General features: G+C 43.1%; 1 protein-coding gene across 1 annotated transcript in view; it reads left to right on the top strand.

Moving 5' to 3' along the window:
• The window catches only part of GET3 (guided entry of tail-anchored proteins factor 3, ATPase), a 43,858-nt gene extending 33,067 nt beyond the window's left edge, over positions 1-10,791 (top strand). The window contains exon 7 of the mRNA XM_085654466.1: positions 9,257-10,791. Coding sequence (XP_085510592.1) covers positions 9,257-9,388 — 132 coding nt within the window. The 3' untranslated portion in view covers positions 9,389-10,791. The remainder of the gene's footprint in view (positions 1-9,256) is intronic.
• The last annotated feature ends 5,744 nt before the right edge of the window (positions 10,792-16,535 follow it).

Raw genomic sequence — 16,535 nt, forward strand, 5'->3', positions numbered from 1 at the left:
AGAATATATCCATAAGCACCAATAAATAAATAGGCCATGACCCCCACACATAAAGGCCCTAATATGTCATGGTGCTGCTAGAACCTTTCTTCAAACCATAGGGGGCGGTCTTACTTTTTTGGTCTTTCACTTACAGAACACTCCACACATTCTCTTACAATATGTTCCACCTGGAGATGCATTCCTGGCTACCAGTAATCACCTCTCCACCTTTCTTTTGTCTTCTTAATCATTCTGAGATGTTCAATATGCGCTAGATCTGTCAAACGTCTCCTCACATTTTCCGGAGGTACCAATCTCAAATTTCTCATAACCAATCCATTATTCACAGACAACTCCTCTTTCACCCTGCAAAATACCTTCTCACCTTCATTGGATACATCCCAGGGTCCTCCCCTGAGAACTCTATCTTGCACACTACACAACAGTCTGTCCTTGCTTAATTCAACTAACTATTCAGTTTCCAAGATGCACCCCTCTTTCACCTTACACACTTAAATGTCTTCATCTACCCACCAATCTTCCATTCAGATCTCTCACCCTCCGACACTGCTAATCTAGAAACATAATCAACTGTTTTGTTCAACGCTCCAGGCACATATACCACTTTAAATTGGAAATCTTGCAACGAGACAACCCATTTGTAAATGCGACTGGAAACAGAAATGTCATGTAATGGTTTATGATTGGTATACACCTTGAATCTTTGTACCCACAAGAACGTCTTAATTTTCTATAGACCAATACACAGCCGGTCCATCATTCTCAATGGTGGAATACCGTGACTCTGACCCTCTCAGAGCCCTACAGGCAAAGGCGATGATGACCACTTCATTAATCTGAACCTGCTTCAGAACTGCTCAAACGCCTTTGACTCTGGCATCTGTATAGAACAACATTCCTGGGATGAAGTAACTTAAATTCTGAGCTGCCTGCAGACTTGCCTTAATTTCCGGGAAAAAAAATTCCGATAGATCACACAAACTAAAATCGATCCCCTTCCTCAACAAACCTCTCAAAGCACAAGTCCTGCCTGCAAAATTTGGTACAAAACAAGTATAAAAAAAACTCTGCCATTCCCAAAAACGTTTGTACATCTTCCTTCCTTTCTGGTCTCGACACATTAAGAATAGTATTTACCAAATCCTCTTTAGGTCGAACACCTCTGACTGATATAACATGACCCTAGTACTCGATCTCTTCTCTGGCAAAATTACACTTCTTAGCCTTTGAGTGTATCCCCATTCTCATTCAAAATAGTAAGTACTTTCCTGACCCTTCCCAAATGCTGCTCCTTGTCACATCCAAATATAAAAAAAATATCGTCCTGAAAAAAAAATAGGACTCCTTCCATGTCACCAGACATTCTTGTCATCAGTCTCTGAAATACTGAGGCTGCTGAACACAGACAAAAAGTCATGCGGTTAAACTTGAAAATACCAAAAGGCATTATAAATGAAGTAAAATCCTTTGAACGCTCCGTACGCCTAACCTGATGATACGCTGTGGTGAGATCCAGAAGTGGTGAACCACTTGGCACCTGAAAGCATACTCTCCATCAGGTTCAGAGGAGGAAATCTGTCTTCAATTACTCTTTTATTTAACACTCTCAAATCAATGCATAACCTGAGGTACTACAATGGGGGCTAACCACTCTGTCGCCTCCATCTGTTCAATCACAATCTCACCACAGAGCCTATCTAATTCCTGCTTGACTGCTTCTCTCACACAATTAAGAATATGCTCGCTTTGCAAGAAAAGAGAATGACACTAGGTTTGAGTTTTGTGTCATGCAAGTAGTTTTTCAAACACCCTATTTTGGATGAAAAAACAGAGGGAAATTCACACAATAGATGCTCAGGAAAATCATTGACACAATTAGCTTTGACTTGAAGTTTGGGATTGCCATTGGGATTTAGCGTTATACCCAACAATGCCTCGTGGTGCCAGCTCAAAATGGTATCACCAACAAGAACATAACCTTACCATCCGGTTCATTTCACTTTCAAACTGAAATGCCCCTTAAAATAGCCAACCAACTCTATGGGTTTATCCCCATAAGAGAAAGGTTTAACATCCGGTTTGAACAACTCAACCATGTCTATATAGTATTTTTCAAACATCCCATCCAATATTAATGTCAAATGCGCGCCTGAATCCATCATCATTTCAACATCATCATCATTCACCAAAACTACATCTGTAGGATGCTCAACATCTCCACTCACTTCATTGGCAGTCTCAGAACATGCAACAAGAAAGGTTCATCTACCACATTTACTCGATTTGTTTTTCCTTGATCCTTATCTGCAGTTTTAAAGCTCGAGCCACTCTTGCAAAACTTAGCATAATGTCCTACCCCCCCCCACACACAAATACTGCATTCACACTTGAGAGCAGGACAATCATTGCTGTTGGCCCAAAGCCCCACATTACCACTTCTAAAAACACGCTCCTTTATGTTTTTTTGCAAGTATCTATTTTTGGATACCACAACTGGTTTGGAATGAACAGCATTTACCACTTGCAGCTCAGTTGTTTTAGTAGAATTTTGACATAATTCCACAACACATGCCTGCTAATGTTCAATTTGTTTTGCCACTAGCACCACCTCACTGAGTTTATGATCTCCTTTCAACCACAGATCTTCCCTGAATTTGTCATTCGCACACATCAACACGAATTGGTCTCTTATTTGCTCATCTGTAATCTCCCCTCCTCCCCAAAGTTGCTTGTGGAAGCGAACTGCCGCAAAGTAGTTATGAATTTTTACAGATTCCACTGTGCATTGTACACGTTTGTATTGCATCCTCGTTGCCAAATTGTAGTAAGGCTCCCAAATTAACCCACAAACTGAGAGAGCATAAGGTCCAAAAAAAAGATTCATTCAAGAAACAGGACACAATTTTCCATCTTACCAACTGACAACAGACTCTCCTCAGTCAACCACTCTCCTGAAATCTGGAACATAGAACACCTATGACCTAGGCACAAGTAAGATGCTACGGGGACCATATTGATCTTTTCGTCAACCCCCCCCCCCCCCCCCCCCGAAAATCACTAAATGCTAAAACTTTGCCTCCAGGTACCCAAACCCCTAGTCTATGGGCAATGTACTGTAAGTGAACTGGATATTTGCGTACGCTTTTCTGCTTCTCCCTCTCATCCTGCATGTGGTGAGGAAAATGATTTAATTTGCCATGACCCTCATCCTAGTGGCACCGTCTAGGACCAGGCAACACTGGACCGCCATGCTCTCTGAGATGTCCGTGAGCCCACACAAGAAACTGCCCTCAGGCCTGACCCCATAATCTACAACAGGTTCACTTCGAGTATCCAGACCCAAGGCAATTGATTCTAGCCATCTGGCACCTATGGTCCTAGAGTTTGGTTACCTCAAACTTCCAGAGAATTGCATGTAAATCCTGCATGAAGCATGTAAACTTTCCATGCATGCTTGTTATACAACCAAGTGGAAACAGTTTGTCCACTACTGCATTTACTAGCACATAGACCCCCTTAATGTCTTCGTGCATGACATTACATGCTATCTTTTACATTTGCAGAAAGCCAGATTAACGTACACTGTGATCTGTTTACATTTAGCTTCAGTTGCAACATGCACGCAAAATGGATAACATTCATTCCTCTTTAAAACCCCTACCATTAAAGCCTTCATACAGGGCCTCGGGAGTCATATCTCCCAGAATGCCTCAGTTTGGGACTTAAATGTGGTTCTCATACGACTATTAGGTCCACCTTTAACCACTAAATTCCTGTGACTTAGTTCTGCTCTTTGAGGGCCATCACCTCTTTACAACAGACAGTGGGTTACAGGCAATGTTCACAGACGAACCCTTTATCAATGTTCATAAGCATAGGCTAGTCCTTAGAACTAACCCCAAATTCCTACTTAAGGCGTCTCTACATTCATGTCAATCAAACTATTGAACTGCTCACCTTCTTCCTGCACCCAGACTCTGTAGCATAGAGGGCATTACACATTAGATTTTAAGAGGGCACTGGTATGGTCTTGACAAAACCAAGTCCATCTGCAAAAAAGACATGCCTCACATTGGAACACCCCATGTCAAAAGCTTATATTAGGGAGTGGCTTGCCAATGACATTCACACCTGGCATGCCAAAGCCAAGGGCACTCTGCATGTGCCCACAAATGCTCATGCCACACATAAGAAAAGCACCACTATGGCCTTTTTGGGAACCATACCTTTAGCAGACCTCTATAAAGCTGCCACTTGGTCAACAACAAAATCTACTGTGTGGACATTTACGTCTACAAGTAGGCTTTAGTTAGCCATACTACATTGAGAACGTTGTTTCAAACATCTGCATCGTCTGCTCACTAGCTACTGCCTTGGGGAGAAACTAATTAATAATCTTTGCAGAGCATGTGTCTCAACAGCCACTCTTGCTACTAATTGAAAATGTTACTGTGTAACATGTAGTGCTGTAGATTCACAAGAGCCCACCCCCCACCTCAGAAGCTATTTAGGATCATATATGTTTCTCCTTTCAACTTCATCAGGTTCTGCAAAGCACAGTTCACACTGTCTTTGATACTGCACTTCACTCACACTACTCATCTGCTGAGAGGAAAACAATGTGTAGTCTTGGTCCTGGGGCATTGTGGACCAAGGGTTGAGGCACAGCTGGTCTTGTAATGTGAAAACAACTTAGAGGTAAACAAGTTGCACATGTCCTGACACAACACTAGATGGCAGGAGTATACATGTGTGTATATATGAAGAGCATGTGAATCTACTGTACTACAGGCTACAAACATGGTTACAGGGGAAATTATTGTATAACTCTGGTGTTACTGCTCTAGGCCTTTCCTTATTGCTCGGAAGCTCACATCTGTAAAGCACAAGAAGTGTGTGTATTTACAGACCAGGTTACTGAAACTACTTGGCAGTTATCAGTTGGGGGAGTGAGGACGCACAGTTGAACCAAAGAGACTGGTTCATTCACAGACACGACATATCAGTGCATACATAGGAAGCCAATGGGGGAAGAACACAGAAGATTTACTTTTGTCAGTATTGGCTAGGGCTTCCTTCTTTGATGACCCATCTGTGCACAAACCCTTCTCCTGTACCTGAGCACCCAGAATTGCCCCGCAAGTTGCACTAATCTCTAGGCAGGAAGTCAAAGAAGCTATTGCGAATGACCTTGCCCATTCTTCTAAGGATGGTCAGTACGCTTGTTCTAAGGCAAAAGTGATGCTCAGATCATATTGGTGCTCTGCTGAGAGGCTCAGTTTGAATGACTATGATGGTGCAGAAAGAGCCTTACTCCATCACTAAGCCTCCAAGTTGAAGGTTACAGCGCTGGGGTTACCGGGTTCCAAAGGACCACATAGGATGATGCAGTATTGTACACCCAAATCTGATTCAGTGAACGGCATAGATATCACACACTGGTAAAGTTCATGACTATCACCAAGTTGAGGCTATCTTACACAGTGCAACAGCTTCCAAAACCAGGCAGTAATGGCACTTAACTACAGTCACACTGGCACTTTTCAACTTGAGGAGAGACCCAGTCCAGCTTGACTGGGAGCTAGGCTATTGTGTTTTTTACTTCAGCTTCCTTCTGTTCTGAGTTTCTGTATTTTCATACAGTTTTAATGCTGTGATATTATTTTGACGTTCCAGTTTGACAATGTTGGACTTTCTCATGTCAAGACTTATCCTTGACCTTAATATCAATGGAAGAACGGGGAGAGTCCCAGTCGAAACCCTTGTATGCTATTGCATAACCCAACCTATTTATTTTCTCCCACTCCCTTTCGCGCCTTTTCCAAACATGCTTATTTTTTAGGTCGAGGACTACCGGTCTGCCGAAGGCAGAACCGGAAGTCGAGATTTAATGTTTCCTAGAGTGGCTCCTTAGCCCGCCTCTCTTTTTGCCTCTCCTCCATTGGCTGGCTTCCTAAACGGAGGCCCGCCATTGGAGGAGAGAGCCGTCCCTCCAAATAGGCTCCGTCTTTTTCAGATTCGGGGGCGTGTTCCTTGCTGTTCTTTCCACTTTTTAGCCACGCCCTTTTAGAACAGCAGGAACACGCCCCCGAATCCGAAAAAGTTTCGGAGCTTCCATCCGCCATTGTTTTGCTGTTCTCTAGCTGTGACGATTGTTCTCTGGCTGTGAGGATCTTGTTTTGCAGTTGTGCGTTATTTCTAAGGTATTTTCCTTGTTTGTTTGTCTCGTCTGCCACCGGTCATTGATTTGCTTTTCTCTTTCCATTCGGCTTTAGCAAAGTGAGCCGTCTGTATACTTTTGCATTGCGGTTTCACTTTTGCGCGATGCGTGTTGCTCTGACTTGTTTATAGGTGCTACTTCTTTGTTTGTTGCAGAACTTTACAAAAGTGTGTCCTTTTGAGCTATCTTCCTCGTGTAACTGCTGCCTCTGCTGTCTGTCTACTTGCGACGGCCCCTTCCTCCCGTTGTTCGGGAAGCCCTACTTCCCGCTCCCCTTCCTTTTCCTTTGTACCCTTAAAGAACATGCGGCAGCTGCCAAGCCTAGCATATGCGTAATCAACACTCCTCATGGGATAGAAATGGACACAGCCAACTCAGGCTGCCAGGTCACTTTAATCTGAGCGGCGGCAAAGGACACGCTTTCGGACGACTGCACGGACAGAGGCATGTAAATACACCGCAGCCAATCCGAGCTTCGGAATTCTGAGCGGCACACTAGAATTGGCTGAGGTGGAACAAATCACAGGCCCCCTTACACGTTAGCAGTCCTCCCAAACTGCATAAGGATACCGAGGAGAATTTGAAGTGCGTTTCAGATCTTAAAATGTAAAGTTACACACCATTTACAGCTTTAAACTTGAAAAACGTGTATGAAAGACAAGTTCAGCGACAGGAACACCGTAAACCTATTACAAGGTTACCATCCACGATTTTAATACGATTTAAAATGGAGTCGGGTGTAGATGAGGTGCACGTCAAATCTTGAAGTGTATGCTGAACGATCCACGGTATTTGACTGTCATAAAGTACCGCCCGAGAAGTAAAGTGCTATGAAGTCTTGAGTCTGCTGTTACCTGTCCTTTACAGCACCACGGTTGTATTGTGCCTTTTTATTAAAAACCATTGCACACGTCATCTCATTTAAAACCAGCGCTGTTCTGAACATTAATAAGAAAAGTTAGGATTGTTACCATCGCGGTGATCGTGAATGAAAGGGGAATATCCATAAAACCACAGTACCTCACGGTTTTCCTGTTTTTTTGCCGCAAGCTTTACATTTTTATAAAGCATCCGTTTAGGATGGTGTACAATCTCCGAAGTGAGCCTCTTGAGTGCAAAGGCGCCATTGAGAGTCAGTTTGTGCTTTCATGATGTGTGCGCACACTGAGCTGAGAAATGTGGCTGGTAACGAGGAGGCCAGTCCAGTGATAGCTGCATCTCTGGCTAATGTCACAAACAGTTTAAGATACAGCCGGAGTTGCATTTTAAGTGGACCTTGCAGTACACTGCAAGCAATGCAAACAGTTAACGTGTACAATAAACGTTTTCAGTGTAGTGTTGAAAACCCCGAGTTCTGCTACATCAACCCTTACAAGCTGTCTGATATTTGAGTACCTCTTCAGTAATGCACGATATTGAGTCTCCCGTTTTCTTGAGAACTCGAGGGGGGTCTGTGGTCCCCCTGTTGTATCTATTACACACTTATCAATCTATTCCAGATCGTGCTTAGATCTGCCACATGGATGTTGGAGGAAATAAATTACGGCCCCACAATAACGTGTCTTAAGTTTCGTTTAACATTTTGCCACTGCTGACGCTTGTTGCTTTGTGCGCAGTCCATACACAAATAGGTTATGCCAGACCGCTATAAATGTATGGAAAAGCAAACCTACCTATGCTGTAACTAGTTGGTCAACATAGGCTGTGTGAGGGACTCGATTACCCGTTGGAAGAAACACAGCAGCTCAATAACATTTCAGTAGGTAAATATGTACAAAGTTCCTGCCTCAGACATTGCTAGTCATTCTGTGCTGTGATTGAGTGTAGACTTGCAAAAAGGGGTAATTGCCTAGTCAAATACGTCACATGACTGGTGTCTGCCCTGCATGTGTTTCCTCAGCCCCAAAAAATGTCTTCACGTATGTTTCTTACAGGAAGTAAGAGTTGTACATAAAATAAAGCTTTTGTTAGTGACTTGCACGCAGCCCACAATCTGAAACCACGCGCACAGCAAAGTTATGGGCAAACACCAACATAAAATTCAATTGAGGAAACAGTCCAGGTGGTTTGCATTTCTTCTCTAGTCTGGAGCATGCCACAATTTCATCTGCTAATATAGGGTGTCAGTGATCAGTGCACAGTTGATAAGAAAGCTGAAAGTACTACAGAAGTCTACTCTGCACCTTGCCTGCCTCTTTTTGAACAGCCACACTATATACTCTGTTTCCAGACTACTCGCCACTAAAGGACATCCAGAAGATTACTATACACCATACTACATCCCACCCTGCCGCCTATTAAATGTTTTAAAAACAAAAACATAAACAAAAATAATGTCATGAGCAATGCCAATAGCTCTAACTTTAACAATGCCGAGACCGTTGCATTGTAAATGCTTGTTTCTGCATTATTGCCATCACTTTACAAACAGTCTAGTTTTGGGTTACACCATTGTGCAAAATCAGCGTTTTCTCCCTCTTGTGAACTTCTTCTGGTACATGGTTTGGGATCTCCTATCACAAAAGGGCAGAGTCAATGGATTACTGACTGGTTTCCCAGATTCCTCATTAACATCAATCAAAGCACTTTTCCACACATCAGTTCAACTACTCACCAGCCAAAGAAAGTTAGAGCTCATCTCCTCTGCCTTGAAAGAACTGCGCCAGCTCTCTCTCCCTTCCAGAATCCACTTAAAAATGTTATGTAATCTCCGAGTCACTCAAGTGAACGGGGACTACCTTATCTCTAAAGTTTAGACTTTATGAATCTGGTGGTGTGTGCACTAAAGAAACCCCTGCCCAGGCATTCTCCTAGTAGATGTGCGGGAGGGGAAAGACCAGCGAAGATTGGTGGTTTGCTTGTGGCGGCCAACCCAAAAAGAAGTATGACCCAAATGGCGGTTACCTTCTGGTAATGACCTCAAGTTGACAAAAGTCGAGAAATGATTGGGGTTGGGGTTGGAGGGGGTGTTGGGGAGATTCTGTCTTTGCTGCCACTCACAACATCTTGTCCTCTCTGATTACTTCCCCATAGATGGAGGATCTCTATGAAGACTTTCACATCGTGAAGCTGCCCCTTCTTCCCCACGAGGTTCGGGGTGCAGAAAAGGTGAACACGTTCTCCAGCCTCCTTCTGGAGCCATACCAACCACCGTCTGGAAAATAGAGTCACCAGAAGGGGGAAGACCATATTTCTGCAAGGGTGGGGGTGGGAGGACCTCAGTATTCACTGTCCCAATGTATGATGATCTGCCCAGGAGCAAAGGGATGTCTTTGTTTTGTGTAGACAGCGGACATATTTTTCTCAATGTGAGGGTGAGTGCTTCATTTTAAGATCAAATATGTAGCGTTGGATTAAATTAAAGGGCAGGACTGTCCAATTTAGCCACCCAACCACCAAGAAATGGTCGCCTCGCCTAAGAAGGAGCTCCGGGCAGATCATTGTCGGTTCTTAAAGTCATTTCCCCCTTATCTGACTGTGGACTGAGACTTGTTTGGGTCATTTCTCAACAGAACGGTACCAATGAAAGGGACAATTTGGTTTGGGAAAATCGCACCACATGAGGGACAGGCAGTTCTGTCCCAGTCCTACTGCCATTCGATAAACCTCCTAACCACCGTACAAGCCTGCCCTCTCCTGCCATCTGTCTAAAACCTTCTGTTCATTTTGTGATGATGATGAAGGGGATGCTGTGCCTGGATTAGGTTATGAAGTTAGAGTATTTATTTGGGAAAGGGGCAAGGGTGTCCGAGCTGGAGTACGTTTTTTTTATCTCTTCATATCGCCAGTGGAGAGGGTGCTTTTTTTTCTTTTTTTCCCATCAAGATCATCTCCTTGGCGTTGAGGAGGAATTTTCATGTGTTGGTTAAGAGGTGCATTGTACAGTGCTGTAGATACATTCTCATACACCCCTTCTTGGACACCTGGCCAGATAAAGAAAAATCACGTTTGTTTTGAGGCTGGGTATGGATTAGATTAAAAAATAAATGACCTTGAAAATCTAACACAACAGAATCCTGGGGTGTTGACAGGATTTTTTCTAAAGCTCTTCGATGCCTGTGGGCCAGCACGGATAATGTTGCGTTGCTCCTTGCACAGTTGTTGAGGGTCTAGTTTCTATATGTTCCATAGAAATACATGTTCAACAAATGAGTACTTTGCAAAACTATTACCAGCGTGGAGCAAAGGTGACTGTTCGTCAGTGCAAGTGTTGTTATTTGTGTTAATACTCTGCCAAAGGCTTGAATGTGTCCCTCTGAAATTGGTGCAAGGTTCTACCACTGATCCAAGAAAACCAAGGCCTAATCTCTTTGTCCTGTCAAACCCACCCTCTTATGTCCTGAAACTGCTTAATATGTTACCATCAGAATGTGGGTGGCTATTTGAGAAATGCAAGGGAAGGGTCACTTAAAGCAGGGATTTGGTGAGAGCTTTGGAGGGGCCTTTAGAGAGCTGGTGGGAAAGCGTTTGGTATAAAAATATAGGAAGATGTTGTTTCATACTGTAATATGGGTCTGAAAACCTACTTGAAAAAAACACTTTGTAAAATTTGTCATGCTTGTAAAACATGATCTTTGTGTGTGTCTTTCTGCTGGGGATGTGAGGGAAAGAATTGGGGGCAGGGTTTTGAAGAACAGCAATCTACAATGGTGTGTTGCTGCATGCTAAGTGATCTCCTAGATGAAAAACTGAGATTGGGATTGGGTCACTTAGCAGCGATAAGTTTGTAATCAGTTCTTGGGTGAGAATAGCCCACCTACCTCTCTTTAGACCCTCTGCATGACCCCACCTTAAACGGCCATCTTGTTCCAGCCTACTAGGTTTGAGAATACCAATGCATGGATCTCTTTCACCCCTGGAAAAAAAAGATGTTAGCCTGAACTACAATCTCACATTATCGGTGTGTGGATACTGCTGTGTTTCCAACACAAATAGACTGCGATTTGGTTAAATGCTGCGCTAATTGTTTTAATAAAGTTACAGCACACTGACATAGAAGCAACAACACAGCAAACAATCTACAAAAGTAACACATCACATGTAGTGGTGATATTATGTTGTACGAGTCGGAGTGGCACACCAGCAGCTGATGGTCAGGCTACAGTAGGGTGCTAAACATTGAGACCTGATCCCATCAGGCTGCAAGGAAAAAAACAGGCTCTGCAAAGTCAGTATTGGCTTAGACAATGCTTGTTTTGCTTTGTAATGAGTATTGTAAAATTTGATTACAAAAAGTGTTCGGAAAATTGTACCATGTGTGCACACATGCTCAAGCACAGGCAGTATTCTTTGATTTTTCTTAAAGTAAAACGATTGTCACTCATGCTTGTGTATGTAGCATGCATGAGTGGCTATATTCAGATTTTTTAAAATTCTAAATAATTATGTGCATGCTTATGAAGAGGTGCATGTGCCTCAGTTGCAGTGTGGGAGAGCTGCTGTGCCCTCGCCAGTGAAAAATAAAACTGGCATTGGCTAAAAATTGAAACGCATTCCTTACCACAATAGTCCTTGATGTTGAAGGGGACTACTTTTTTGGGGGCGGATATGCACATTTCGCAAGGGATGGATTCGGTCGTTCATGATTAAGGTGGCTAGTCAATGTAGTTGGCTCACCGATTGCCCAGGTTGTCTACTATAATGAGCAGAAGAAAAATATTGACTGGGACAACAGACCAATAAGTGAAGAGGGCTCCCTAAAAATGCGTAGACATTTATATAATTGTATTACATTCAAAAGATGTTGGCTAAAGCCAGACTAAAAATTAATAGTGATCTGAAAATCACTTAAGATAAGGCCAACTTATGGGCACTTAACTATTTGCGGTGCCTTTTAATCCTCATCATATCTCAAGAGACGGCGCTACTTGATTGGTGAGTTAGCCTCCCAATCTGCTGTGTCCTTGTCTGCACACGAGGTCCATTCAAAGGGCTGTAGTGAGAAGGGGTTTTCTTAATTCGAGGGGAAAAGAAGGTAGTTTTTCAATATCAACACATCTGCCTCGAAGATCAGATCCCAATTTTGGACACGTCTGGACTTTCTGATTGGTGAATGAGAATGGACAGTCCCGGGATGAAGTCATCAGGTCACTGTCATTTTGTCCCACATCATGTGGTGCCCAGGGTAATTGAATGTATTGTTTTTTCTTTTATGGTGATCTTGTAAATATGGCATGGCTTGGGTCTACTTTGGAGACCTCCTACAACTTACACCAATGTTGCTGTGAAGAATTTGAAGGGTCCATTCATACAAGTCTCTGGGTAGATACATCCCTGTTGCTACCTGTTGCTTAAGTCTCTGTTCTGGTTACAGTGGGCCACACCTATGGCTCTGTAAAGCCACCCATGCAGTCCTGGTCAAGAGGCTCCTTTGTTTGCACTTGTGCATGCCCCTAACGACTTCATTTGCCTTCTACCTGTGCTGGGGAAGGCAGCTGTGTTAGAAGCATCTGTACTTTGATTAGTCTCACACAAGGTCTCAGAGTTTACAAGCTCCTCGAAGTATGCGAGGGTGTGCTAGACCACCACCCCTCACCTTTCAGAAGAGTCCGTCAAGCTCTAAAGCTTTTGCTTTTGTGTAAATAAAAGGTATTGATGTATTTACGTTGGTTTATTCGGTGCCCATAGACACTTAACATCAAGCACAACAGTTGCTGAGAGTATTAGCTCTCAGTGCGTCAAAGTTTTCATAGAATGAAACGCTGTCGTCCTCGAAATTCCCATAATCCATCGGTCTGGCTGAAGGAACATGTATTGAGTGGTATGACGTGGTAAATAAGTGTAGAACGTGTGTGCAAATGCAACTCTCTCTCCCACATTGCTCTGCCTTACCTGAAGCTTAAGTGCAGCCAATGGATGCAACAAACTTCATGTACGGGCAGCTCTAAGTCTACACTTCAAACAAGCACTGAACCAACCATGCGCAACAATTGTGAGAAGCTACTGGTTTGTCGAGCTGGCAATAGATGTAGCGTCTCGGGAGGGGTGTGGAAGTGCAATACACAAGTTACAACAATAATGGTCATGGTGGTAACGTGGGTGAATAATGTTGGAATCCAAATAATGTTCCCTTGAGGGCTGTGAATGAGTCTGTCCTGCAAGAGTCTGTAGGTTAGAGATTCAGATATCTGTGCCCAGGCCTCTGATGCCTGCTTAGCTCATTCCTTCCACGGGTAATGCTCTCACTGGTAACCAGCACCACAGAAGTCATTTGTTGAGTGGGAATTGGATTTAGGGCAAAGAGCTTAGAATGAGGGGCAGCTCCATGGGGAGAAAGTGATGGAAAGAGAAGGAGGGATGAAGGAAGGGTAAGCGAGAGGAGGAAAACAGGAGAGGGAGGAATTGACAGGTCTGAAAAGGACGAATGAAGAAGAAAACCAGCAAACGGAGGATAGAAGTAAAGTTAGAGGCAATAAGCCCCAATAATTGAGGGGGGGGGGATGGGTGAAGAATAAGAAGAGTAGAGGACACATAAAAGGAGAGAAATTGGAAGGGACAGAAAGCAGGAGCCAGAGAGAGCAAGATTGAGAAATCAGATGTAAGGGAGAGAACAGGTGAGAAAATGTTTGAGAGAACCCAAACTGCAGAAAGCATGATCTCGCACTCCTTTTGGACCAGTAAATGCCACTTCTGTAAGCTGGAAAATTCTGTTCAAATCTCCTTCAGTGGAACTCCATTATAAGGTGGCCGCCAAACGTGGACAGTATCCCAGTATGTCCTATTCAGAGACCAGCCTCTTCCTTTCAGGTAGTTCCCGGTCAGAGACCAGCACTTTTCTGCCTGGCGCTCACAAAAGAAGACCCTTTAGTCTCCGTACCATTGTGTTGCAACTGCTCTGGCTTGCTCCTACTGTTGGTTACTCCCTCCTACTCCAGTCCTGCCAGTTTTGTTTCAGTTCTGTTGGTTCCAGCTTTGGTCTTACCCAGATCCAAAAATTCAGCCTTGTGTAAGAAATGTCCTAGAACCTGGATTTACCATCTTAAAGGTTTTGTGTGCCTTTGGGCTTTTACTTCCTGGTGCTGCTATCCTGTGAGCATCTTCTCTGTAACCTGTTACACTTGGTAGAGACAATGTGACATATCAAGGGGTTTCTTTCCTCAGCGCCTCTAAGAAAGGTGAAGGACTAACTCCTACTATTTCCCTCGACAGAAGAAGAATCTTATTCACCAGCAAGTGCATAATCAAGTCCATTTTGCATCGTGGAGGCCAGAAATCACAAACATTCTCAACACTTCCCCTCTAAGGGGAGATGTCCACATGCATAAAGCAAGTGTTAAACCTTCTCCAGAAGAAACCCAGTTGACCCCGATATTTTAGTCAGTTATGCATCGAATTCAAACCATCTTATTCAAATAAAATATTGGAAAGGGAATTCAAGAGAAGATCCGGAATGTAATTTCGAACTTTGTTTTTTAATTTCTGGTCCAGGAGGGTCCTTCTGGGACCATGGCTGCCAGTCAGATTTGGGATCCCTTAGGCAGTGATACTCAAAGTACGACCCGGGGAAAACATGCGGCTCTCCTGACCTTCGCATGCGGCCTTCTGGTCAACAGCATCACTGGGTTGCTGTTTACTTGAATCAGAACTATTATTAAAACATTTTAAATAAACAGGCCAGCGTTTAACGGTTAATTAAAGGTAAAGGAAGGAAGTAACTTGGCTGTTCTGCACCCCTTAACTTTAGGATCCCCTTCATTTTTAAAGACATCTTGCAGCAAAATTGTAAAAATATGATAAAAGCTCTTCTGAATTTAAAATGCGTATGTCATTAACATGCAGAACCGTTTCACCTTCGTACATTGGATTACCAGTGCATCGAGAAGTATTTTTTTAAAGTGATAGTTTTCAAACATGAATTGAGAAACATTGATTTTTTTTTTCCCCCACCCCGACAATGCCAATAATGAACTAAGACGCAAGCCGGGTATTCTGTGCACACTTTGGGTGGCCTGGGTTCCTATTAAACATGAACAGCATTATAATTTATTAAATCAAACACAGGAGAAGGTTTTGTACAGTGCACATCCCCGAATTCATGTATTTCGAGGTTCTCTTATATGTGATAATGAAGAAAAATAAGGGAAAGTGAAAAATAACTGCCTAGGATCACACAATTTGGTTAAATGGGGAAGCTGGGATAAATCCTAGGTTTTCTGGTTTCACATTGTGCAATTCAGTCACTAGATGTATATGGTCCTCTTCCCTACTCCCACCTTACCGCCAACCCTCCTTGCCCCCCAGCTTTCCACTGCCACATTGCTGGCATAAGTGCGGCCCACGGTCTCATCAGAGACCAAACTTTTTGGCCCCTGGGAAAAGGTTTGCGATTACCCATGCCTTAGAGAAAACACAGTAGTAAATATATGAAAACCTTCTTCGGCCCTGATGAAGGGCACAATGCAGTCGTAATTCACATTTCCTGTTGGCACCCTAGAATACTGTAGCTAATGACACCCCAATGAAGAAGATCCAGCAATAGATGGATATAATGCTGACAGCCCTAGAATGGATTCATTTGTTTCTAATCAACAAGAAGCAGAAGATGAAGTGTTGACTTTCAACTCTCCCAATCTGAGTGCAAGACCTGGTGTTATTGTTCAACATCTACATGCATCAGTTAGTGCTAGTATTCGTTCGCTATTATCTGGAATTTCGCAAGTATGCGGATATCTAGAAAAATCAGGCCATTATAACGAAGTCTGAATCACATTATTTTTTTTTAAATGAGAGAGACCTTCCTCTGCAGTAACGTTTCCAGAATAGACTTCTTTGTAACCAGTAACTAAAAGGACAAAAGAGCAACCCTCTTCAAGGCGTTCCTGTTTCGACATATAATCTGGGCCTTATATGTGGTTTTTAGCTTAGCTTCCTCCTAGTCAGTACAATGTGCAGAGGAACCAATTTAAAGTAGTTCATGCTCTGACAAATTCTGTGCAGTGATTCATTGTGGGTTTTGGGCACGTGATTGTTTTCCAATGAAACAACATGTTGTATTCCAAACACAATACTAAATAGCAGGATCCTACACAGCATGTGAATCTACAACAAGTACCAACCAATTGGTTACGGGTAGCATTTTGATTTGCAAATTAACTTCTCAGTGATTCTGACCAGATGGTTAGTTATCTATTTAGAGAATGTCTGAGTTGCTAGACAAATATCCTAATAAGCATTGGCAAAGTCAGTAGGTCTTGCCTATGTGAGAGCTATTAGCTTTGCCATATGTTTTATCCATGTTGTACACCAGCGTGGCAGCTGTTTAGCATGGCTAAAAGTTAGTGGCATGAAGTGGAGTTTTGTGTAGTGGTTTATA

The sequence above is a fragment of the Triturus cristatus genome, chromosome 4_1, assembly GCF_964204655.1.
Source record: "Triturus cristatus chromosome 4_1, aTriCri1.1, whole genome shotgun sequence".
NCBI classification, from domain to species: Eukaryota; Metazoa; Chordata; class Amphibia; order Caudata; family Salamandridae; genus Triturus; species Triturus cristatus.